The 27727-nt window shown below is 40.7% G+C and overlaps 2 protein-coding genes across 5 annotated transcripts in view; one reads left to right on the top strand and one right to left on the bottom strand.

The window, feature by feature from the left end:
- Positions 1-4289, top strand: part of LOC144598886 (integrator complex subunit 6-like) — an 81259-nt gene extending 76970 nt beyond the window's left edge. For all 4 annotated transcript variants that reach the window (XM_078409439.1, XM_078409438.1, XM_078409441.1 and 1 more), the window contains one exon: positions 3485-4289. In XM_078409439.1, the coding sequence (XP_078265565.1) occupies positions 3485-3578 (94 nt within the window). In that variant the 3' untranslated portion in view covers positions 3579-4289. The remainder of the gene's footprint in view (positions 1-3484) is intronic.
- Positions 4290-5167: 878 nt separating this feature from the next.
- On the bottom strand, positions 5168-16726 carry serpine3 (serpin peptidase inhibitor, clade E (nexin, plasminogen activator inhibitor type 1), member 3). Its single transcript, XM_078408589.1, is given in 10 exon segments — positions 5168-5211; positions 5723-5806; positions 8591-8677; positions 8945-9044; positions 10729-10931; positions 11605-11669; positions 12213-12287; positions 12289-12375; positions 15291-15541; positions 16628-16726. Coding segments are annotated over 10 exon segments (1095 nt in total).
- Positions 16727-27727: the final 11001 nt, after the last annotated feature.

The following is a 27727-nucleotide window of genomic DNA, read 5'->3' as shown; positions in this document are numbered from 1 at the left end:
GATTTAATTTATTGTCTTTTATGGGTTTAAAACTATGTTTTTGAATATATCTCTGCCTCCACCCAATTCCAACTACGCAGTTTTCCATCCACCTAAATTACTTTGGGTTATTTGGAAGGTTTCAGTTATTTTTGACTTGATTGTTTTTGTATGTTCTTAATCTTCTGTTCGAGATTTTTTTTCGTTGATCTTCCTCACTTCTCAATGTGAATTATGTCTCAATTATTTGGAAGATGATAGCTAACTTTTAGCTGCCTTCTGATTATAAATTATTTCTGTTTAAAAAGGAGCCCTTTTTGTTTTACATATTTACTTGTATTTTATTTTGTAGTGTGGATAAATGCTTGGATAAGGGTCAGTGTGTTAAATATTCTGCAGAATAGCCATCTGGTTTAAAATTCATACCCTTATTGTGATGATGCAGGTCACAGTTGACTCTAAAAATCAGCATTTGTTGTGCAACATCTCTCTTTGAACCGTGAAACATTTAAAATATATTTTAAGACTTCAAACAACATATTGAATAAAATGTGTGGTTTTTTTTAAACTGCCAGTGACTAAGAACATTTTCGGTAGCCTGACAATGGATTGGGGGTCTGCTTTCCAAGGAGCTTGGAATAAATTGGCTGTGCATGTTTCTAATTCTTTTGACCTCATTAGGAACTGAATTATTGTCTCTGAATTTCTCAAATTATTTCCGATTCCTTGTTCCTGCCGTGAATTCACATCATGGCAATCTGTCACTCAAATTTACTGTCGGTGTGCAAAGTAATAAACCAAATATACAAAGAATTTTGAAGCTCTAAATTTTATAACATGTAAAATCCTGCCCACCATATGACTACATTTGAATTTCACATACTTTAAATGAAATGCATACTGCTTCCATGTCATTAAGTTTCAAAACTGAGGTGGCATTCACCTAACTAGGAATGCAAGGGCAATCCAGGCTGGCTGTAATCACCACTGCTGGAATGAGAATATTTACAGGGTCACTGAAAGTTAACTACCAATGTTACGCTCAAAGCTTTCTTGCCAACATATTCACCCAGCCAACATTTTGTGAATGGTTGTCAGTTTGAAACAGATCTAACATCCTCCCCATCCTCTCTCGCTGCAACATGATCACTCAAGATCAGGATTGCCTCTGAGTTTTCCAAGGTATCCACGCAAGATATCTGTAATAGAAACATTTTTGACTGTCGTAATGATGACTAATTTTTCATTCACTTTCTTGCTGAACAATAACATTATATAGCTGGTGGTAACATAGCAAAAAGCCTCATAGTAATCCAATAATACATTTATGTATTTGGGAATGCAGAATCTGATGCTCTCTATGGAATTTCTTCCAAAGGGTTCTGTGTGGATCAGTTGCACTCATTCACGCATTAATTCCTGCTTCCCAAGTATAATAGTTTCATTTTAAAGTATTCTTCTCTGCCAATTTTTATTTGAACGTGAAGATGATTGCAAGGACAATTTAGTTAATTTCATCTGTGGCTAATATCTTTCTATCCCTTGGTTGTTATCTGACGCAGAGCACAACTATGAAACCTGTGCGTCTGCAGACATTTTTCTGGAGTGTGTAGCACAGTATTGAGATTTTGAAGCAACTTCTGAATGACCAAAGTGCTGCTTTGCATAAAATACCACCAGAATCCTCCAAATTATTACCTGCTACATGTTGCACAGTTTTGCATTGCAAAGTGGCCTTACTATGGAAAAAATAAATGCTAACCACTGTGGAGGTCTGTGTGGATGCAAACAATGAAAAGGGCGCTGCAAACAGACTTGGAAGAGTTACACATAAAATACACTGAGCAATGTTTTAGCCACACTTTCACCTAAGATACAGATACTTAGTACTTAGGTGAATTAAAATAAAAGTTCTCAGCCTGGTCTACGCCACTTCAGCTACCCTCCTTGGCCAGTCATTGTTTTGCAATCTTACTGAAAGATTACAGGAAATTTTATCTTCGATATTTTGTAATATTGTTGCAACAATAATTTATACTTTAAATGGCCTTTAATTAATATGGATTCTATGGAAATTGTGAAAGGCAGAGAACCTTAGGACGGCATAGTTTCACAGCTGCCTCACAGCGCCAGAGACCCAAGTTCAATCCTGACCTTGTTTAAAGAGAGAGTTAGATTTAGCTCTTCAGGCTAAGGGAATCAAGCGACATGGGGAAAAAGCTGGAACAGGGTACTGATTTTGGATGATCAGCCATGATCATATTGAATGGCGGTGCTGGCTCAAAGGGCCGAATGGCCCACTCCTGCACCTATTTTTATACGTTTCTACCTCGTGCTGCCTGTGGAGTTTGCATGTTCTCCCTGTGACCACATGGGGTTTCTCCAAGTGCTCCAGTTTCCACCCATATCCCAACATTCCAAAGACATGTGGGTTTGGAGGTTAATTGGCTGCTGCAAAATAAAATGGTCCTTATAAGTAGGCAGTCGATGAGAAAGTGGGATAATATAGAACAGGTTTGAGAAAGTTATCTGTGTTCGGCGTAGACTCGGTGGGCCGAAGGGCCTGTTTCTATGCTGCATCTCTAAACTACACTAAACTTGTGAAGATAATTTTATACATGGTTTAATATTTGGGATAAGGGATTCCATGGATTCCTGTTCGTGATTGAAATTAAATATAGGTCAACATGCTCAAAGGTGAAGGTTGAGTTTTGAATTAGGATACAGGCAGCATTGTTTGAGCAAGTTCATGGTGAGTGGAAAAAGAGAGGATGGGCAGCAGAGTGTTGTCCAGCCATAACCAGAGTAACATCGGGCAGAGTACTTGGAGGTTTCAGCAGCAGATGACCTATCCATTGAGTTCAGAGAAAAGCGAGAAACATTCCAAGGTACTGAAAGGAATAGCTGGAATACAGATACCCAAACTATTGCCTGCAGCAGCTGTGTTACTCTTGAACACCTTTTCTCTTTGCTTTACCATAAAGCAAAAGGAAATTGATAACATCTCGAACTTTTTAATGTCCTTCGCACCACACTCTTTCCCTTCCCCACCCCTCCCCCCAAAAGGTCACTTTTTTTTTTAGTTGTCCTTTATAGACAATAGACAATAGGTGCAGGAGTAGGCCATTCAGCCCTTCGAGCCAGCACCGCCATTCAATGCGATCATGGCTGATCACTCTCAATCAGTACCCCGTTCCTGCCTTCTCCCCAGAGAGATGCTTAAAAATAAGACACAATTTTATCCAGTGAGATGACCCCATCAAGTGAGAAAATGACACACCCTTTATTTTGTATTAAAGTAATCTTATTCACTTAATGAGACTGATTAGACTTATTCTGGATGGTCACTTGACTGAAATAATTCATCTTATTGAATTGAATCAAGTTAGTCTTTACCAGTTTTGGAATTCGAACAGTTAGTATTATTAGGGCCTCTACCAGCATAAGTGTCTTTGAAGAGGCTGTTAGTGCTGTAAATGCTAATGTTGTTCAATTTTTTTAATAGGTTTAAAAAACGAGTACTGATTGAAGAGCTTGAAGGGATTTTGGAAGAAATACAAAGTAAATCCAGTCGGGTAAATTATATCAACAACCGATAATGAATCCTGACTAAGACTGGACTATTTTCTGTTCTCTTAAAGCCTTTGAGAAATCCATATTGGACCACACAAGCTTACTTTTACTGTACTTTCATTTGCTCTGTGGCTAAATTTGCCTTCACTTTTCTTTGCACGGGTAGACTATCTGGACCTTAGCAAAAGTAGTATTAGACGTGCCATCTTTTGATGATAATGATGATTGTATGACACATTCAGGACACTGGGCACAAGGCACATCACTATTCGAGCAGATGAGTTATGTTATTTTACCTTCAGAAAGACACCATTCTGTAACATTTGCTTTCTGTGATTAACTATTGTTTTCCTGTTGAAGCAGCTTGCCTCAGAAATGGGATAAATCAATTGGAAAAAATGAACCCAATTTGATTTTCATGTTGCATGGAATTAAAGGAGGAAAAGTCTTTTGTGTCCAATGAATTCCAAGATGTGTTTTTGTCTTGTCTACTTTTTGTCACAGTTTCTGGCCTGACCTGGTTTCCCCAGGTCAATCCTTCTGATCAATCATTGGGAACTGGCCCATATCAAGAAAACTGTATAAACAATAAGGACATTTGTCTTTTTAAAAAAACTAATTTGCCTAAGACAAATTATTTTTGAATGGAACATTCTGTCGTAAAAGGCCATATTTTGAGATTATTTAAAATGCCTTTGTTACTATTTCCTGCATTAAAAAATATCTATTTTATATTGGATTGTTTTCCTGTGCATGTGTAACCAGCCTTGTGTCATTGGGGTATCTTTTTCAACAATGACGTGGTCCATTGAAATAAGCAAATTACCTGTCTACTGGAATGGATGGCTTCTTTACAGGTGTTTCTTAAATCTACACTGCAATGTAATGATGTATTCGCAGTGCATTCAAACTGATTTGGGCTGGATGTTCCCTTTTATACCAGGTAAGTCTGAATGTTTAAAGTGGATTGTAGGTAGGAGGAAGTGATGCACTGCTTAAGTATAAACAGTTAGTGAATTCTTTAAGGCATTTTTGCTTCTTGTGTGTGAATAGTGCTTTGACTCAACAAGCGGCAAAAAATGTTGTTGAGACATTATGCTGCACAGAAGTGTTTGATACTTTTAACATTAAACTACACAACACTTTCACTGAGTTCATATATCAAGTGATATGTGTGGTATGTAATATCTCGACTAGATGCCTGCTCTTTAAATTGACAAAGTAGTTATTTCAATATCATAATATTTCCTGGAAGGTGCAAAGTACTTATTGCTTAATTCATCTCTTAAAACTCTACAGAGGTATCAATTTTTATAGCACCTTTCAGGACATCCCAAAGTTCTTTAAAGCCGGTCATCTACTATTGTCCAATGTCAGAAGCACTGCAGCCAACTTACAAGCCGGGTTCCGACAAACAGCAGTGTGATAAAGATGAGATGGGTTGTTTTAGCGATACTGGTGAAGGGATGGATGGTGGTCAGGACTCTGGAGATACTTTCTCGGCTAGACTTCAAAATAGTGCCACGGAATCTTTTGCATCCACCTGAGAGAGCGGACAGTGCTTGGTTTAGTGATTCATCGAAGAGACTGTTCCCAATAACCTTTTGTAATGTTTTTATTCAAGCGGATCCATCACACAACCCATGAAAACTATTGTTCCTGTGGAATTAAATGGCTCACGTTAACATGAAATTTTTGCATTGTGTTCATCAAGTTCTGCAGGGTAAAAATTCAATGCCGATACAGTAAAATTGCTGCATAATGTGCTGCTGTTGGTAACTTGTCTATAAGTGTTATTTTTGAGCAATATTCATTGCAAATGATCAATTGCAAATTAAATTACCACCAATGCAAGATGTAGGTAATTAGCGAAAGCATGAAGGATTATGCTCCAAATAATGTAAGGCAATTCACTGGTTAAACCTTAAAACATGGTTAAAACCATGGTTTTCAATTCTGTGCATTAAACATTGGAAAAGACTTTGAAAAGATGCAGGGATGACTTGCAAGTTCTGGACCAGGAATGAGGGACATGTTAAGCTTGGATTCTTTGTCATGTGAGCTTAAAAGATTATGGGAAGATGGTGAAACATAGTGCACTGTAATTTGAACAGCAACCACTTCATACGAAAAGCAGTATGTGAAAAGCAACACATCAACATCACATTACCTGTGTTGAGATGGCACAGTAGAAAGAAAAATGGCCTGTCAGCCTTAAATACAAGTGCCCGGGATCTTTTCATTAGAACCATGGCTGAAATAAAATGGAATAAAATTAAAAAATAGAATTATTAATTGTTTTGTGAAATATATATAATTGCTTTGAATCATATTTTACAATGCATACCCTTTATCTCACCTCCTTTTCTGCTGTTTTTTTCTCTCCTTCCCACTGCTACATTTTTCTTCCTGTGTCCCACACTTGCAACCCTCATTCCAAGTAAGCTACAATTTTCTGGTTTCTTGGTAAAATCTGACAACAAGATTTGTCAGATCTTGACAATCTGACAAAATTGTACATCCTATTGATGCAGTAATCCATATTCCCAATTTTTCCTAAATGGAATATGGGTAGCACAGTGGCGTAATGGATGGCATAGTGGGACTCCTGGTAGAGCTTACGGGCATCAGAGACTTGGGTTTGATCTTGATCTCAATGCCTGTCACTGTGGAGTTTGCACATTCTCCCTGTGACCGCATGGGTTTCCTCTGAGTGCTCAGGTTTATTCCCAGATCCCAAATACATGTAGGTTAATTTTCCTCTGTGAATTGCCCCTTGTGTGTAGGGAGTTGATGAGAAAGTGGGATAACATACAACTAGTGTGAACAGGCAGACGGTGTGGACTCGGTGGGCTTAAAAGCCTGTTTCCACGTTGTAACTCAAATCTAAATATAAATTACCTGCATGATAGATCGTATATGGCAAATGAAGAAATTCATTTTATAGACTTACTTTATTAAATGTGATATGTTTTTGACTTTATTTGCATCTTCTCTTGTCAGCTCTGTAATCAATGTTTTCTTGAAGATTTTTTTTAGTCAACATATTTTTGGAGCATAGTCCACTTGGAGTGAAGTTGGTCAACTTTATTGCCTCTACTCTAACAAATATTGGCACAGGATGAGAGACACTGATTTTTCCCTTTGTCTACAAGGGGAAAGCCAATTCACATACCACAAAGTTCCAAATGCCGCAGAGTAATAAATGAGCATATTATCCATTTTGCTGTTGTTGCTCAAGAATCAGGATTACCTTGTCTAGTGGTACCCTGGAATCTTTTGTATTATTCTGCAACTTTAGGTCGGCATGGTGGCGCAGCGGGTAGAGTTGCTGTCTGACAGCGTCAGAGACCAAAGTTCGATCCTGACTGCGGGTGCTTGTCTGTGTGGAGTTTGTACGTTCTCCCTGTGACCTGTGTGAGTTTTTTTCCGGGATCTCCATTTCCCTTCCACACTCCAACTACGTACAGGTTTGTAGGTTAATTGGCTTGGTAGAAATGTAAATAGTCCCTAGTGTGCAGGATAGCGTCAGTATATGAGGATCACTGGCCGGCATGGACTAGGTGGGCCAAAAGGCTTGTTTTCACACTGTATCTCTAAACTAAACTAAGACTGCAGGGTATTTAATGACTCGTTCAAATAATGCCATCTCTGCAGACCAACAGTAGACTGCTAACATGAACTTTGTGCTCAGGTGTAGACTTAAGCCCATAACCTTCTCTCACAGACAAGAATAATCGCTAGCCGGCGTGGACTCGGTGGACCAAAAGGCCTGTTTTCATGCTGTATCTCAACTAAACTAAAAATGCAGTGTTTAATGACTCGTGCAAATAATGCCATCTCTGCAGACCAACAGACTGCCCACATGAACTTTGTGCTCAGGTGTAGACTTAAGCCCATAATCTTCTCTCACTGACAAGAATAATGCCTTCATCTGACACCATAGGTTGAATAGATTTGTCTCCCCCTAGCTCCACTCTTGCTTCCCCCTCCCCCCAGTCGCAACAGGGACAGAGTCCTCGTCCTCACCTTTCACACCATCAGCCAGTGCATAGAGGCCTAATCCTCCAACATTTTTGCCATTTCCAACGGGATCCCACCACCAGTCATATCTTCCCATCTCCAGCCCTTTTTCCTTTCTGCAGAGGCCGTTCCCTCCGCAACTCCCTGGTTAACACATCCCTTTCCACCCAAACTACCCCCTCCCCAGTTACTTTCCCTGCAATCACAAGGGATGCAACAACTGTCCCTATGACTCCTCCCAGGGACCCTGACAGTCCATTCAGGTGAGGCAGAGGTTCACTTGCACTTCCTCTAACCTTATCTACTGTATCCGGTGTTCTCCGAGTGGACTCCTGTACATTGGTGAGACCAAGCGCAGGCTGGGTGACCGTTTCACTGAACATCTGTGCTCTGTCCGCCTTGGCTTATGTGATCTCCCAGTTGCCAAACATTTTAACTTCCCAATCCCAAACTGACCTTTCTGTCCTGGACCTCCACTGTGAGGCTACGCGCCAATTGGGGGAAGCATATTTTGCTTGGGGAGTTTACATTCCCCCTCTCGGTCCCTCTCCCACTTAGTCCTCTTGCTAATTTTACTGTTTGTAATCCTTCATTTTCACCTCGTCCCCAGCCAACAATGGACCATTGTGGGTTCCACCTTTCCTGAGTCATCGATGCAGGCTCTGCTTTGTTCTGTACCTTCCCATACCTCCAGTGTCCTCCTCCCTGACTCTTAGTCTGATGATGGGTCTCAACCCAAAACGTCACCTATTCCTTCTCTCCAGAGATGCTGCCTGACCTGAGTTAATCCAGCTCTTTGTCTATTTTCAGTGTAAACCAGCATCTGCAGTTCCTTCTTGGACACCAAAGGGTGAATGTAGATTTAATGTGATAACTACAAATATTGAACCTTTGTTACTTCTGAGTCTTCTCTCTACTATTCGATTGCAAGGCAAACCAGTTGGTATTTATTTCTGCGTATCTGAGAGCTCTTGTTCTCAAAGTTGCATTGGAAGAGCTAATTCACAATTATTACCTGTAGCAGCTGCAGCTTCAGTGCCATCCTCTGTTACTTCTATTCTTGCTTCATGAATAGCTCCAGAAACAAATAGTTTTTCATGCTCTAAAATTATGAACCATCGTCAGTTATTACTTAGCATTGAAAATCACAATTGCATTTAAAATAGAGCTTGATTATTGGCTATTTATTAGAAATGAATTAATCTGCCACTTTTCTCACATAACAATTAAGTAATTTCACTGCATTTAAATAATGATTTAACTAGAAAGGTCTAAAATGCTTTAAGTGAAGATCAAGTAGGAATATTAATTTTTTTAATTATTTTTTTTTAGCCATATCCACCCTAGTTACGATTATAGTGCTGCTTACCAGAAATTCCTCTGAAGTCTGCTTTAGTGGGACTGAAAAGATCAGTGATACCCGAAGTTGATAGCACTGTCTTGAGGCTGAATTTATTTTGCACTTTAAACTTAAATATTAAGATGCAATGAGTTTGATGTTGTACAACCGCGGCACTGAGTTGCCCTAAATCATTTTCAATGTGAAGTGAATCCAGGTGAGTGTGTAAAATGAGGGTATTCTGATCTTGCCAGTCTTCAGTTTAGTGATTTAGCAAAGTTACCCTTGTGTATTTGTTAAATACTGAGTCACAAAGTGGCAATGTTAGTTAGTGTATGAATGTGCACAGCCATTTTTGGTCAGATGACGTTTCATTTTTCATTCTGATGGCTTCCCACTATTCAAGTATTTGTGGACATTCTTTCCTGGAGTGTGGGAAAACCAAGATATTCCACCCCTTAAATATTTTCCTGCTGATGAACCAACTCTCACCATTGAGCATATGAACAGCAGCACTGATCTATATGCAGGTTTTTTTAGAATGCCTGTTCAGAGAATGGTAAGTTAAAGGAAATATACCATTAAATATGGTTTAAAAAATGAATTTAACAGCTTGGGTATTAATGAAACATGTAACACTCTTTTTTATCTATATCTGATTTCTCAGTCTAGTCTAGATAGCTACACAGAAGTTTCTATAGATCCACAAGTGTGAATTGTCACGCCCTTATCAGTTGCCACTCACTTGGATGCAGGGAATGGAAATAATCCTACTGTTTGGGGAAAGTGCTGGTGGATCTGCTTTGCATCTACTGATACTATCTGTATAAGGTAGATAAGGTTATCTACTCCCCATGCAATCCAAGTGTTCCACAACTGAAAGTATACAAGTCAACAATCATTACCTACACAAGAAATCCATGTACGACCTTCACAAAGCTATCATGGACACACAGAGAAAATTCTGGCCCGAGCAAGAGTCCCAGGATAACCATATAGAACCTGTCAATTGCGACAAGACTTAAATACTTTTACATGTTGCAAACTGAGGTTCGTGGTATCACTGCCGACAATACATTTTAAGCTTGTTTTCAATAGAAGGGCAATAGAATGATGTTGCCCACCTCAACAGCCTCTGGCGTGCCTATACTCTCAACCACTTTTTCAGATGTCAGATCGGCTTTCCTGAGTGTGAACCCATGAAAAGCAACTGGCCCAGATAGTTTCCTGGCCATGTCCTTAAAATCTATGCGGTCCCACTGGCAGGAGTATTCATGGACATCTTTAACTACTCCCTGCCCCATTCTGAGGCTCCAACCAGTTTCAAGACAGCCAATGTCATCCCAGTGGCAAAGAGAAGCAAAGTAGCGTGCCTTCATGACTACCACTATCATGAAATGCATCGAGTGATTGTCCATGGTACACATCAATCCCAGCCTCGCAGACAATTTTGATCTCCAGCAATTTGCCTACCACCGCATCAGGTCAATTGCAACTGCTATTTCCCTAGCCAACCTCATCTGGACAACAGGGACACCAACATCAGACTCCTATTCATTTGACTACATCTCTGCCTTCAACACCATAATTCCAACCGATATTATCTCCAAACTCCTGGACCTAGGATTCATATTCCCCTTTGCATTGAAACTCCAGCTAAAGTTATTGATTTTCAGCCGTGGGGAAATTGTTTGAATTGTGGTGGTGTTCATGGTCAATGTTTTATTTAACCAATGTGTTACTAAAACATTACTGAGGATGTCATTGATCAATGTATTTTTATATATGTACCTCTATGTATGCAAGGGCCAAACTTACCTCGGTAAGAAAACTTCCATTTTCATTCTTCTCATACCTTTGGCCCATGTTGAAAGAGTTTGAGCTGTGATGTGTGGCTCTACATAAGTGAGGCCTTGTTTTCTTTTGCTGAGAATGATGATGAACATGTTTACTGTGTGCTCCAGATAGCTGAGTTCAACCATTATAAATCTCTGATTACTTCCGGTCTTGATATGGCCTTCAATTTATATGGGGAAGAAATAAATATCAGAATAAATAACCTTGATTTTAAGAATCTCTTATTCAAGTTATATTCATTGTTTTTCTGATCTGGGAGAATGAGGGAGAGGTGTTTAGGATTGGTCTCACAATTGTATGTATTTCTTTCTCGGTCTACTTGGAAAATAGGTCTGATAAAATTTACCCTTGGAAATCTACAGCTCAAATGAGAAGGTTTTCACTGCAGCTTGGCAAAGGCCTGATATGCACAGGAATCAAGTCTGCAAAGCGGCGGAGTTAGATGAATTACAGAACCAATTAGGACATTTATCCCAATGGTATGAATATTGATTTCTCTTACTTCAGGTAGAGAAGTACCTGGCATTCCCTCCCCCTCTATCCCTCCCCCACCCAGCTGCACCAGCTTCTCATTTTCACCCTACAAACAGCTTAGAATGGCCTGTTTCCTTTATCATCGTTACTTTTTTGCATATCTTTCATTCATTGTTCTTTATCTCTCCACATCACCGTCTATATCTCTCATTTCCCTTATCCCTAACCAGTCTGAAGAAGGGTCTTGACCCAAAATATCACCCATTCCTTCTCTCCGGATATGCTGCCTGTCCTGCTGAGTTACTCCAGGTTTTTGTGTCTATCTTTGGTTTAAACCAGCATCTGCAGTTCCTTCTTACATACTTTGCATTGCATGTCTGACATAAATTCAACTATGGATATCAACGTTGCTAGTGTGGCTAGCCTTTAATATCATTCAAGGAAAGGTGGCAGGAAAATAGCTCATTCAATTGGGTCTGGCGTTGCTCACAGACTAGAAAAGGTAAACATTGCAAGTCATTCTCGCAGGACATTAACCAGTTTTTTTACAAACTCTTTCATGGGCACTGGTACCTGCTTTCCATTTCTCATTGAAATTCTTATTTTGAGCTTGTACTTTCATGATTAGCAATGGAACCGAACAAACAGGCGTTGGTACAATAGATACAATAAATGATGGTGGTAGCAGAATTAGCTCAGGACACTTCCAGTTTCCAGCCCCGCAACATGAACGCTTCTGCTATGGAGGCCTCTGCTTCTCCATGCCACACCTACTAAGATGCCCATTTCTTGGTGAACAATGCTGCCTGGAAGATCTAGCAGTGGCAAATGAGAAAGCTGTCCACTGTGCAAGAGCCTGGCCGAACATTTGAAACATAGATGATGGACACGAGAAAAGAAGATGGAACAAGCACTATACGTGATATTTGACTTGTGCTCATGGCCTATGCCACTTACCATAATTTACTTCTGATACATCATTGGTACTTTAATGACAGATCCATCTGCTTTGGTAAATGTGAAATGCTGCGTCTCAGAGTGAAAAGGGATTCTGCCACTTGCTTTTGAAGTGCATCGTCTGCGCTGGCGATGAATCTTCTATTGGCTGAGATATGATGTTTTTTACTTCACTTGTGAAGATAATCAAATAATTGCACTATTTTGACTCTCAGGCATTTGTGTTTTTCCATTGAAATAGATTTGTTATGTTAAAGAGTATAACTAATGGCATACAGAACAAAACGGCACAAAAAAAACCTCTTGCAATTGATTTGGAATATTGTAAAACTTGTTATTTGGAATATTAGAACTTTGATTATTACTCTGTTACTTTACATAGACACTGTTTAATTGTTTTTATTATGCATTCTTCCTTGTCACTTTTAAAAATCTCATTAAAATAGCAACTCTTGTACAATTTGAATCTGCCATCTCTGGATAGAGCCTGGATAGAGTGAACGTGGAATGTTTCCACTACTGGGAGAGTCTAGGACTCGAGGCATAGCCTCAATAAGAGGACATACCTTTAGAAAAAAGATTAGGAAGAATTTCTTTAGTCAGAGGGTGGTGAATCTGTGGAATTCATTGCCACGAATGGTTGTGGACGCCAAGTCAATTGATATTTTAAAGGCGGAACTTGATAGATTCTTGGTTACTAAGGGTGTTATGGGGAGAAGGCAGGAGAATGGGGTTGAGATGGAAAGATAGATCGGCCCTCATTGAATGGCGGAGTAGACTTCTGCTCCTAGAACTTCGGTGCAGTCCGTCTATTGACGTGAGTTTGGTCCCACTGCAGTGATTCTGTGTGGTGCTGCGTGAACCCATCTACCTATTTTGGCTGCGTATCAGATTGCAGGAACTTCCGGACCTTGAGACGCATCTGATTGCATATTATTAGTTTAATCAGTGAAAGCAAATCTCACCTATGAACCAACTTCCCACAACACCCAGTTTTTCGTAATTAGCAATGAAAATTAAAACAATAATTTAAACTGAAACTTAACTACATTGGAACAATAAATTAATTCGAGTTCCAAAGAAGTACAATTTAGAACATGATTAGATGAATTCGTAAATAGATCTTCAGTTTGCCGAAGGGATGCTAAATTGAACCAAAGCTCCTCTCCCCTTGCGCCATATAAAAGCTTCCGTGTCGCTATTTTAAAGAGCGGGGGTGTTTTCCCAAGTGTTTTGGCCAATATGACTTAGATGAAGGGATTAAAAGTACCATTAGCAAATTTGCAGATGATACTAAGCTGGGGGGTAGTGTGAACTGTGAGGAAGATGCAATAAGGCTGCAGGGTGTCTTGGACAGGTTGTGTGAGTGGGCGGATACATGGCAGATGCAGTTTAATGTAGATAAGTGTGAGGTTATTCACTTTGGAAGTAAGAATAGAAAGGCAGATTATTATCTGAATGGTGTCAAGTTAGGAAGAGGGGATGTTCAACGAGATCTGGGTGTCCTAGTGCATCAGTCACTGAAAGGAAGCATGCAGGTACAGCAGGCAGTGAAGAAAGCCAATGGAATGTTGGCCTTCATAACAAGAGGAGTTGAGTATAGGAGCAAAGAGGTCCTTCTACAGTTGTACCGGGCCCTGGTGAGACCGCACCTGGAGTACTGTGTGCAGTTTTGGTCTCCAAATTTGAGGAAGGATATTCTTGCTATTGAGGGCGTGCAGCGTAGGTTCACTAGGTTAATTCCCGGAATGGCGGGACTGTCGTATGTTGAAAGGCTGGAGCAATTAGGCTTGTATACACTGGAATTTAGAAGGATGAGGGGGGATCTTATTGAAACATATAAGATAATTAGGGGATTGGACACATTAGAAGCAGGAAACATGTTCCCAATGTTGGGGGAGTCCAGAACAAGGGGCCACAGTTTAAGAATAAGGGGTAGGCCATTTAGAACGGAGATGAGGAAGAACTTTTTCAGTCAGAGAGTGGTGAAGCTGTGGAATTCTCAGCCTCAGAAGGCAGTGAAGGCCAGTTCGTTGGATGCTTTCAAGAGAGAGCTGGATAGAGCTCTTAAGGATAGCGGAGTGAGGAGGTATGGGGAGAAGGCAGGAACGGGGTACTGATTGAGAGTGATCAGCCATGATCGCATTGAATGGCGGTGCTGGCTCAAAGGGCTGAATGGCCTACTCCTGCACCTATTGTCTATTGTCTAATATCCAACTAACTACTTAAAAACGCTCAGTATATGGTCACATTTTTTCAACGCGGTTTCTCGAATAAGGTGAGACAGATCAGAAGCTATAATTTTCCCACCATGAGCTCTTTAATATTTGCTGCATGTAAACCTCTAAGGAGCTGTAAGATAGTAAAGACGTGATGTACACGCGACAGTTTCTAGGTAATGTTCCTGCACACTTCTGGTTGGAATCCATGAGACTGATTATAATATCTATTTTGGTATTTGGCAGTTTTGGTCTCCAAATTTGAGGAAGGATATTCTTGCGATTGAGGGCGTGCAGCGTAGGTTTACTAGGTTAATTCCCGGAATGGCGGGACTGTCATATGTTGAAAGACTGGAGCAACTAGGCTTGTATACACTGGAATTTAGAAGGATGAGAAGGGATCTTATCGAAATGTATGATTATTAAGGGGTTGGACACATTAGAGGCAGGAAACATGTTCCCAATGTTGGGGGAGTCCAGAACCAGGGGCCACAGTTTAAGAATAAAGGGTAGGCCATTTAGAACAGATGAGGAAAAACTTTTTCAGTCAGAGAGTTGTAAATCTGTGGAATTCTCTGCCTCAGAGGGCAGTGGAGGCCAATTCTCTGAATACATTCAAGAGAGAGCTAGATAGAGCTCTTAAGGATAGCGGAGTCAGGGGGTATTGGGAGAAAGCTGGAAGGGGTACTGATTGAGAATGATCAGCCGTGATCACATTGAATGGCGGTGCTGGCTCGAAGGGCCGAATGGCCTACTCCTGCACCTATTGTCTATTAAATGCCCCCCACACGACCTTCTGAAAGAAGGCGCTTCGTTGTTCCACAGATCTGCGCTAGTGCTGGTTACCTCGACTCCTGGTGCCAACCCACTTGTTTATCAGCGTGGTCGTTTCATTGGGGTTGCCGAAGTTCACCCGCTCCAAGCTCCCGTTTGCCCAAATGGCCGTATCCTCCGAGGATTTGGGAGAGAGCTGGATGCTGGATTCCACAAAGAGGCCACATGCCAGGTGGGTGTTTGGACCATGGCTGGAGTTCGTCAGAGCCCCGTAGGTCGTTTGTAACAAATGTTGTACTCGCGAATCTGATAACCGTTGATAATAGTTATTGCATGCCTTGAGAAACTGATGTAATAAATCTTACATTAGTTAAAATAAATATTCATTTGCTTTATAATGCAAACTGGACATTCAGTGTAAAACCATGAAAACTTTTAGAATAAGCTATTGTTGTCATGCCATTGATCTTCTGCCCTCTGGTCGACGTTTCAGATCGATCAAATCTCGCACAAACAGACTCAAGAACAGTTTTTACCCCAGAGTCATACGTGAACTGAACTGAACACTGTCAAACACTGATACGCACTGTTACACTGACTTTCAGCACTAGGTTACACTTTTTAAACTGCACTACAATGTGATCCATATTCATCCCTGTATTTATTTATTTATTGATTTATTTATTTATTTATTGATTTATTTATTTATTTATCAACTACTCGCTTGTTTGTTACATTTTGTATTTGCATTTATTGTATATATGTTTTATTTCTCGTGTGTTATGCACTGTCAGGATTGCTATTTTAATTTCGTTGTACCTGTTGCAATGACAATAAAGGAATTCTATTCTATTCTATTCCTAAGTATTCGATCCAGTTGTATATTTTTTGCGCCATCTCAAGAAATGGTACTATTTCAGGTGTGGACTGTCCGGGGACCAGAGTTTTGGCTCCGAATTACTTGGGTTGTTTCCGTGCGGCGGATGAGGGCACCTTCTCTCCAACCTGACTCCTCAAATGCGCCACTTCATCTAAACATCTATTGTAACGGCAGCCGAAAGCGTTCACAGTTTGACGAGTAAATCCGAACAGCACCTTGTATTTCACTTGGGCAGCATACACCCCAGCGGTATGAATATTGACTTCTCTAACTTCAAGTAACCCTTGCCTTCCCTCTCTCTCCGTCCCTTCCCTTTCCTGGTTCTCCAACCAGTATGACCGCCCCCTTGATTCAATTTTATCTGCATGCTTCGTGGCACCTTTTCTCAGCTAATAATGATCTTTCCCTCATTTCCTTGATCCACGACCCCTTTGATGTCTCGTTTTTCACACCTTACACTTCTTTATCTCGATGACTCCCTCTCCTGCACCTATTGTCTATTGACCCTGTACACTATCCCAACGCATTATTCTCGGATATATTCGCCAGTACCATGTAAATGTACCCCGGGACATTCTCCAGGATACGTTCACCATTACCGTGTACAATATATCCCAGGGAATTGTTCCGGGGCATATTCACCAGTACCATGGCTCTATAACACAGCGGATGATACAGGGCCACATTCGCCAGTACAGCGCACTGTATATCCCAGAGCATTATTGCCATTCACCAGTACAGTTTACAGTGTATCCCAGGGCATTCAACTCTGCCTCAATGAGGTGCAGTGCCTATAAAATGCAGGCAAGTGAGGTGCAAAGCATTGCTCATCTTCAGCGGCAGCGAGTGCAAAACACACCACTTAACACAAGGTCCATATCGTCTGATGCATAATGCTATCATATTTTTTTAAGGTATTTGCACAATTCTTTTGACTAGATTGATGACGATTTCAATTCGGTCGCCGTTACATAAAAACACGACAGGCAATATAAGGTTCCTGCAGTGATAATAACATTAGCTGTTGATGAAGGGGCGAATGCTGGCCAGGAGAGGGAGCACTTCCTCTTAAAAAGGTTTCAAAAGTCTTTTATTGTCACGTGTATCAATTAAGGTGCAGTGATATGCGATTTACCATAGAGCCATACTAAAATAAGCAACAAGACACACAACTACATAAAAGTCAACATAAACATCCACCACAGCGGATTCCTCGCTGTGAAAGAAGGCAATAAAGTCTAATCTGCGTCTACTTAAAAAAATAAAGACTGTTTTTACTACCGTTGGAGGAAAAGAGTTCCAAAGACTCACAAACCTGAAAGACAAAACAATATCTCTTCAGCGTTGCTTTAAATTTTAAAACACCAACCTTTAGTTCTTGATTCTCCCAAATGTGGAAACATTATCTCCAAATCCACCCTGCCAAATCCCATCATGATCTTATGTTTCATGTCCCCCTTTGAACTTCACTGAATACAAACCTTCCCTGATTTCAACTCTTAATTTTAAACCAACCTTGCCATTTGTGATATTAGTCTAGTACACTGTCCATGAACTGCTTCCAACATTAAAATATTGCCTTAAATAAGGAGAACAATACTCTACACAATATTCCAGATGTGGTCACATTAATCCCCTATATATCTGAAATAAACTCCTTTTGTATTCAATTTTTGAAGCAATATACGATAGTGTTCTGCAGACACAGGAACTGCAGATGTTGGAATCTTGAGCAAATTTCACACACTGCTGGTTGAACTCAGCGGGTCAGGCAACATCTCTGGAGGACATGGATTTGTGATGGTTCGGTTTGGGGCCCTTAGACTGATAGTAGTCAGGGAAAGGAAGTTGTAAGAGAGGTGGGGGCGGAACAAAGCAGGTCCGTGAAAGATGGGCATAGGTGACAGCGGTTAATTCGCAGATGGGTGGACAAAGGCCAGAAATGAAAAGGAGACAATTCTGTAGTGCTCCGTTAATTTTCCTAATTACATGCCTGCCTTTTACAGATCAAGCACTCAGACATTTTGATCCCATCTGCACCTCAGATCTCTGCAGTGTGTCATCATTGAGTATGGAAGTTGGGAGGTCATGTTGCAGTTGGACAAGACATTGGTGAGGCCACATTTAGAGTATTGTGTTCTGGGCACCATGTTATAGAAAAGATGTCAAGCTGGAAAGGGTACAGAGAAGATTTACAAGGATGTTACCAGTGCTAGAGGGTCTGAGCTATAGGGAGATGTTGAGTAGGCTGGGACTCTATTCCTTGGGGCACAGAAGGATGAGGGGTGATCTTATTGAGGTGTATAAAATCATGCGAGGAATAGATCGAGTAGATGCACAGTCTCTTTCCCAGTGTAGGTGAATCAAGGACCAGAGGGCAGAGGTTTTAGGTGAAGGGGAAAAGATTTAATAGGAATCTGAGGGGTAACCTTTTCACACAAAGGGTGGTGGGTGTATGGAACAAGCTCCAGATGAGGTAGTTGAGGCAGGGACTATCCTAACATTTAAGAAACAGTTAGCCAGGTACACGGATAGGACAGGTTTGGAGGGTTTATGGACCAAACGCGGGCAGATGGGACTAGTGTAGCTGGGACATGTTGGTTGGTGTGGGCAAGTTGGGTCGAAGAGCCTGTTTCCATGCTGCATCACTCTATGACTCTATTTAGACCATATGCTTTTTAAAAAAGTCCAGTCAAAATAGATGTTTTTGTAATGCCCCACATTCCACTCCATTTGCCAAATCTTTGAGCACCCACAACCTACCCTAGTTTCCGCTTATCTATCTTTGTGTCACCTATACATTTAGCAACCTTATCTTGGTGCCTTCACTTCATTTACTCTTTAGCTAAGCTTACTGGGCTTTGTAACGGTTGTGCACTGATTTGTGATTCCAACTAAGCACCTTATCCTGTTTAATTTTGAATGGTACAATGCTGCCTCTCTGATCAAATGACCTGATCAATACTGCACAACTGTTAGTATGCCTAAGAATTTCCTTGATGTAATTTAGACAAAGTGATTCTCATGTTTTACATGTTGATATTACGAAAAGAACTTGAGCCAAAATTTCCACAATCTCATCATCACACCCTGGAACATATCAAGCACAAACAATCAGACTCAAGGAAAGCATAAGAATTCTTCCTTGCAACCCTCTTTTACTATTCTTTCTTAAAATGCAACAATGAAACCAGCAAGCTTTCCCTTATGCTTACTAATTGTATGTAAGCGTGATTCTTTTTAACTACAACTGATCTGAAGGTGCAAAAACATGTAAATATGCGGAAAATACATTAAGGAGACATTTTTAAACTTTTTGGTGAACAAAATTGCTTTACAAACATCAAGAATAGACCCCTGGAATCCTGCTCATGCTGAAATCAAATGTTAACTTGTCTTTTCAGGAAAGCTGTTATTTTACATTGGGCCAAGTCATGTTAGTGAGCTGAAAAGGGTTTCTGTGAGTTGAAGATAATTCACAGCTGAATGATTTAGTGTAAGTAAGCTCCACACAAATTATTGGATAAGAAATGAGGGGGAAAACGATGCGGTAGGCATGCAGGCAACTTCTCAACGTAGAACAGTGCAGCACCGGAACAGGCCCTTCAACCCACAATGTCCATGCTGAACATGATGCCACATTTAACTAGTCTCCTCTGCCAGCAACTCACCTATACCATTCTATCCACTTGTGTTGCTGCTTCTGAGGGACTGTAGACTTGGACCCCAAGATCCTTCTGTACATCAATGCTATTAACCGTACATTTTCCTCTTGTGTTCGACCTCCCAAAGAGCGATGATTTCTTGGGAAATAACTACAAACCCATATTAAAAAAAAAAAAAAGTTTGTTAATGATACAAAGCTGGGTGGTAGTGTGAACTGTGAGGAAGATGCTATGAGGTTGCAGGGTGACTTGGACAGGTTGTGTGAGTGGGCGGATGCATGGCAGATGCAGTTTAATGTGGATAAGTGTGAGGTCATGCACTTTGGTGGTAAGAATAGGAAGGCAGATTATTATCTGAATGGTGTCAAGTTAGGAAAACGGGACGTACAACGAGATCTGGGTGTCCTAGTTCATCAGTCACTGAAAGGAAGCATGCAGGTACAGCAGGCAGTGAAGAAAGCCAATGGAATGTTGGCCTTCATAACAAGGGGAGTTGAGTATAGGAGCAAAGAGGTCCTTCTGCAGTTGTACAGGGCCCTAGTGAGACTGCACCTGGAGTACTGTGTGCAGTTTTGGTCTCCAAATTTGAGGAAGAATATTCTTGCCATTGAGGGCGTGCAGCGTAGGTTTACTAGGTTAATTCCCGGAATGGCGGGACTGTCATATGTTGAAAGACTGGAGCGACTGGGATTGTATACACTGGAATTTAGAAGGATGAGAGGGGATCTTATCGAAATGTATAAGATTATTTAGGGGTTGGACACGTTAGAGGCAGGAAACATGTTCCCAATGTTGGGGGAGTCCAGAACAAGGGGCCACAGTTTAAGAATAAGGGGTAGGCCATTTAGAACTGAAATGAGGAAAAACGTTTTCAGTCAGAGAGTTGTGAATCTGTGGAATTCTCTGCCTCAGAAGGCAGTGGAGACCAATTCTCTGAATGCATTCAAGAGAGAGCTGGATAGAGCTCTTAAGGATAGCGGAGTCAGGGGGTATGGGGAGAAGGCAGGAACGGGGTACTGATTGAGAATGATCAGCCATGATCACATTGAATGGTGGTGCTGGCTCAAAGGGCCAAATGGCCTCCTCCTGCACCTATTGTCTATTGTCTATTAATTGTTACAGTTGATATTTGCATAAATTTCTTTCCTTTTGTTTGTATCTATTTAATAAACAGATTCTGAGTCTCATCAATTCTGTCTTCAGACGACTCCCCTCCTCAACCTGTCAATTGGACTGGAACAACTCTCCCTCAGCCAGCGTCAATATTTTATTTCACACAAGCCCCTCCCCCCCACCTTAAAAAAAATCTCACCAAAGCCTCTGTTCCATTTTCCTCTAATGGTCACCCAGCTTCCCTTGAAACCACCCAAGCCTTTCACCCAACCTACTTATTGAAGTCGGGAGTCCTGAACTTTTACTGCCCCCTGATGGAGAGAAGCTTCTGCTGCTGTACCTATTAAAAAAAACTATCTTGAACTTTGTGGCACCTAGTTTTAGTTGGTGGAAGTATCATCTGCTATCAAATCCTCTTATGAGCCTGAAAAGAGAAAACTGACGTGTTCTTGTGGCAATGGTCCAGACTTTTCCATCGTTTCCTCATACCTAACTCCTCCCTTCCTTGTGAATTTCACACTGCCTCTTTATCCTTACTTATTTTCAGTCAGAGAGTGGTGAAGGTGTGGAATTCTCTGCCTCAGAAGGCCGTGGAGGCCAGTTCGTTGGATGCTTTCAAGAGAGAGCTGGATAGAGCTCTTAAGGATAGCAGAGTGAGGGGGTATGGGGAGAAGGCAGGAACGGGGTACTGATTGAGAGTGATCAGCCATGATCGCATTGAATGGCGGTGCTGGCTCGAAGGGCTGAATGGCCTACTCCTGCACCTATTGTCTATTGTCTATTGTCTTATTGAAGATCAGGAAAAAAATCAGAAAATTGAAGATGATGGAAATCTGAAATATAAGCTACAAATGCTGGAAACTCTCGGAGGCATCTGTGAAAAGCGAAACGGCGTTACCGTTCCAATTTGGTCTTCCACAGAAATGGAAACAGTTTTTCTTTCCACCGACACTGTTTATCCTGCTGAGTGCTTTTAGTAGACTGTTTTTAAAAAAAACAAAGCCCTCATGTTTCAATTCTATCATTCCAGAGAGGATCTCTGGACCTTAGTTTACAGTGTTAATGTGCCCACCTGATCTCACTGCACCTCATCTTTCATCTTATCTCATCTCTCAGCTTTTGCTGCCATCACCGCACCTTCATCTCTGCTTATTCATCGTTTTACCCACAGCTCCAAATGATCCTAGTTAACCCACTTTAGTAATTGAAATATGCATATGCTTCCCTGCAATTCTTTAAATAAAATAGCCGCCTGGATGCGCCACAACACGTTAAATTATTTACTCTTGCCGGATTCCGACCTCAAATGTCCTCTGTCCATTTCCCTCCACAGATGCTGCCTGACCCGCTGTTCCCCCAGCAGTTTGATCTTTGCTCAAGATTCCGGTGTCTACAACCTCTTGTGTTTCTCCAAATTACTTTCTATATCTCTTTAGATAAATTACCTGCTGGTTTCTTCCTCGTTTCTTTTGCCTTTTTTCTCCTCTTCCCTCACTATCTTGCGCCCTCTCTCATGCCCTCCTGAGAGAAGTCATTAGACTCTGTCTGTGACTGTGGCAGGTTTGCAGTCTCGGCTATCGGCGCTGCCAGTACCATCCTTACAAGCAGCTCTTATATAGAAACCAGGCGAAGAAACCAGGCGAAGCATTTTCCCCAACATGCTGCATAGTAAGGTTATTTCACACTCTAAATATCCTGTATCAAAGTTTCACGCATTCCCCATTGCTGGCTGTACCTGCCAAGACCATGACTGCTGTTATCCAGAAAGGGTAGGACAGCAGGTGCTTGACAATGCCATTACTTCCAAATTATTTTCCACATCACTCTCCTTCCTAATTTAGGATATACTGTGATTCCTTCAGATTGTTGAGTCCTCATATGGAGTCCTCATACTGGACAACATTATGGAGGCTCCTTCACAATACAGATTGCACCAACGTCTAAAGGCAGTTCACTGCCACTTTCCTGAGAACAACTAAAATGGGAGTGATAGAAAAGATAAACCTATATTCCTATTTCTCTGGAATGATCTCTTCATCTCTGGAAATCTGTAATTATTTATCTACACACTCCGATGAAAGTTTCTTGTCGACTTCTGCAAGGCAAAGATCATTTTGTGCTTTAATCCATAGCCAAACTCTCATTACCTTCAATTTTGAACACATGAGCAAGTTCCATTACCTTTTATTACAAAGCAAGACTCATAGGTCACAGTGACATGAATGCCCACATCCTGTTTTGGTGGTGTTGCTTGATGGAATGATGTTGGTTCAAGGCATCTGTCCTGGAATGGTGCTGTGGAAGAGTTCCAGCCCTACTGAATCACTGGTATAGTTGGAAGATGCTGATTTCACATAATATCCAAATGACCCCCAGTGCAGTCCTTGCTCGTGGCAGTATGGTATTGGGAAGTGACCGAATCAGCAAAGTAACCTCCAATTCTTTTGAGACTAGTGAAAGCGATAACCCATCCATACGGTAGCTACATAGCAGAGCCATTAATGCAAGTCTAATAATTTGGAGAAAGTGAATTAATATTTCATCTTTTTTTACAAATTTGAATGTTGCCAAGGACCCTAATCATTCACTCTTCTTCCCTCTCCCTTTGGGCGGAAGATACAAACGCTCAAAAGCAAGTACCACCAGATTCACGGACAGCTTTTCTGCTGTTATCAGATTTTTCTACGGACCTACCATATGATAAGAATGTGGTCCCAGTCCTCCAATCTACCTCATTTGTGGCCCTTGCACTTTTTTTTAATTGCGCTTTGTCTGTACATGTAACTTTATTCTGCACTCTGTGTAACAAAGTTTCCACTGTACCTGATATTCTTGGCAATAATAAATCAATACCAATACATTCAAGAGTAATTGAGTTAAAAACAAATATCTGTAGAAAGTTGACTTGGACAATTTGACTGAATAACAGTAGTAATTATACATATCACTACATGCCGCATACCATTAATTTACAACGTAAATTAGCACAGCTATTGAATCTGTCTATAGTGGGACACTTGCTAATCTCCAAATCAAACAGTTCCATTAATAAAAATGTCATCGGGTTTTGTACAGCAATCCTATTCTCACGATCCTAAAATGTTTGCTGCTAATAAACGTTAATTGGTTTACTGTTACTTCTTGTTAATAAATGAGACATTCCTATGTAATTTTTTTTCAAGGGCACGGTGGCAGGGGGAATGCTTCGTTGTAACCAGGTATTTAGTTCCATTGTTTATTGAAAGGGTTTCCTTCCGTCTCTGGAGGTGTACTAATTAGATCTGAATAGAGATGTCACATACTAAAATATCACTGCTATACCCTGGAATGCAGGGAACATAAAGGGAATAAAAGACCTGGAACAAGTAATTTTCCAGCCACTGGACAGAGACAAAGACTTTGATTTCATTTGGTGACGAGAGGTCGTCCTGATATTTGTCATGTTGTTGGCAGTTGTGATCGAGAGACTCTTGTCCCACTGGATCATATGATTATATTTTTGCTGTCCTAATGTTCAAGCATGTGAGAGACTAGAGGGGTTTTGCATGGTTCTGCTTTCTGAAAACTGAAGGTGAAGCAATTTGCAATGTAATGTTTCCAGCACTTAACTCAGTTGTATCTTGAAATTTACATTTCACCTGATACATATTTCCAGTCCTTTGTATCATTGATGTTAGTGGTAGGAGTAGGGGGTGATGGTGGTTGTACACAGATATGTCGCCCATCCTTGCAGTATGAAATACCATTTTTTTCTTTCTTCACAATTTTACAGAAGAAATAATCTGAATGTTAAAGTAACAAAACTTTGTGCAGTTGCATCAGACTGTTACTCAGTTTGCAGCTCCACCAAGTCCCATCCGGTGATCAATCTGCTCAGGAACACACATCAGCCCCACGTAAGTTCCACATTTAAAATTCTCATTGAATGTTCCATCCCACCATAACTTCACCACCACTGCACATCGCTAACCTCCTGCAGCTTCCCTGAGATATCTGCGATCCTCCAATTATATACTCCTGATAATCCCTGGCTTTTAATGCTCCACTACTCATGACCCGCAAGGTGAATATTTCCTCTCTAAACTTCTTCACCCTTGCTCCTATATGGCACCCCTTAAAATGTGCCTCTTTGACTGATTGTTTAATCATCTGCCCTTCTGTCTCCTTCTTTGACTCTGTCAGGAATTTCTCATTATGGCCATCATGAGAAACATTTGAGGAGTTTTACTCCTTTAAAGGTACTAAGGTAAAACAGGAACCAAAGGCCACATGTAGTGCAAGAACTAACAGGGAACTGATCACGCAGGTAACATGCGTGTATATTATTACACCACAAACTCAGTTTAAAAATCACTCATGAAGAAATAAAAAGATTTACCATTTAAATGACTGGGTGATATTTTACAGTCAATTAAAAAAATATATAATTTTAAGATTTTGGTCATCACTAACTAGTCGTTCACTAATTGCTCTGGAGAGTTGGTGTTAAGTCACCTTCGTGAAACACTGTAGTGTTTGTGGTGAAGATTCTCCCAGGGTTGCTGTTGAGAAGAAAGATCCAGGATTTAGACCTCGCCTCGGTGAAGAATTGATGTATTTAACAGTATGAGTTTAGTCCATTGTCACATGTGTTGAGGTACAGTAAAAAGCTTTTGTTGTGTACCAACCAGTCAGCGGAAAGACAATACATGATTACAATCAAGCCACCCACAGTGTATTCTGAGTCAGGATAGCACTCAGCTTGGAGGAGAAACAGTAGGCAGTGGTGTTCCCATGCAACTGCTGTCCCTGTTCTCCTTGGTGATACAGGCAGTGGGTTTGAGGAGCAGCTGTTGGAGGGGGACTTATTGAACGTTGTTAGGGAGGAAGCAACAGACTCATCACCTTAACTCTGATGGGTCTTGGTATTGGTTTATTATTGGTTTAATATTGTCATGTCTACTGAGGTACAGTTAAAAAAACTATCCAGACAAATTATACAAACATGAGTGCAGTCAAACCATGCATGATTACATTAGGCAGTGAAAAAGATAAAATAAACAGAGGATATGTTACAACTGCAGAGGGAATTGCAGATTTTTAAAAGTGTAAGGGCAGCAATGAGATAGATTGTAAGAGTGGAAACGCATCCTTAGTACATGAGAGCTTCATTCAATTACAGTGATAACAGTGGGAAGAAGTTGTTCTTGAATTTGTTGGTGCGTGCTTTCAAACTTTTATACCTTCTACCGGATGGGTATGGGGGGGAAGAAGGAATGTCCAGGTTGTGAGCAGTCCTAGATATTATTGGCTGCTTTCCCAATGCAGCATGAAGTGTAGCTGGAATCAATGGGGTTGGGCGTGTGGGATCAGGCTGGTTTGCATGATAGACTGGGTGATGTCCACAATTTTGCAGTTTATTGCAGTCCTGGAGGGACTTCAGTGCTTCAGTAAGTCACCATTACCAAATAGTAAAGAATTAACCCAGATTCTTATTGTTAAAATCTATAAAAATTTGAATTGTTGCAATATTTCCTTGAATTTTATGATTTAACAAAGCTAAAAATACAACTATGTATTTACAATATGATAACAAAAGTTAAATGAAGGAACGTTGGCATCTGGATCTAGGGACAATTGTTTTACAGGCATTTTCTATACCTCCTGCTTCCTACGGGTAGAATAGCAATAAGAGAAGACACTGGTGAACACAAGGGAAGATCAAGAGTTGGTCTGGTTTCTTCTGAAAGTCAGTACCACAACAGTGTTCAAAATTGATCTCGGTTGTCAATGATCAGCTTTCACTTCTGATCCTCTAAAGCAAAACAATACTTTTCCGTTTTAATTTTTTTTTCCTCTTTTTTAGGTGAAAAATACTATTGCGTGCTTCGTAAATAATAGGACTTGATGCACGACCAATGACCTTTTTAGTTTTCTTTTACTGCTGAAGTTCATTGTTGTTACGATCCAGATCAGCCTTTTGCTATTCCATTCATATTGCTTTGATGTGCTTCCAAGATGCATTATTTTTGCAACATAATCTCTATGCTTCCCATGGATCCTGACATTTATCTTCACTATTTTCCATGTGTTTATCAATTGTATACTCTACTGTAGCAGCAGCAACTCTCTCTACTGTTCCCAGAATAGTTCTACAGTTTTCTTTATATCTTCCTCTGCATGCTCAGCCTAATCCTGCTTGGAATAATCATAAAGCCATGCAGTTTGGAAACAGACTCTTTGGCCCAACCTTGCCCACGTCAACCAACATGTCCCATCAACACTAATCACGCATGCCTGCATGTGGTCTATATCCATCTAAACCTATCCTATCCATGTATTTGCCCAAATGTCTTTTAAACGTTGTGATAGCATCTGCCTCAAATACCTCCTCTGGTAGCTCATTCCATTCACCCACCACTCTTTGTGTAAAAAAAGGTGCCCCTCAGTTTCCTATTAAATCTTTCCCCATTCACCGTAAATCTATGTCCTCTAGTTCTTGATTTCCTTACTCTGGATAAAAGTCTCTGTACATTCATCCTATCTAATCCCCTCATGAACTTATAAGCCGCTATGAGGTCCTTTGATTTCACAGATTGGTTTGGTTGAGTCCAGTAAAATGGTGTTTTCCAATCAGTTGTAAAGCACATTGAAACAGATGCCGCCATACATTTCTATGGCAACTGGCAGTGCGGCTGATGGAGAAATCTTGCCTGCTGTTGAAATACACTTGTTTGTGTTGGAGAGGACTGTGATGACCTTAAATGATTTTGCTTGTTTATCACATACACTGTTTTAATTTCCAAATGCTAACATATTTCTGTGACCTAAGAGCAAAATGTCAATGGACTAAAAATTGTGACTGGCTTCCTCCAAGGGCCTTGTGGAGCTGGTG

The sequence above is a fragment of the Rhinoraja longicauda genome, chromosome 12 (genome assembly GCF_053455715.1).
Source record: "Rhinoraja longicauda isolate Sanriku21f chromosome 12, sRhiLon1.1, whole genome shotgun sequence".
NCBI classification, from domain to species: domain Eukaryota; kingdom Metazoa; phylum Chordata; class Chondrichthyes; order Rajiformes; family Arhynchobatidae; genus Rhinoraja; species Rhinoraja longicauda.
This window is presented reverse-complemented; position numbering and strand designations above follow the sequence as displayed.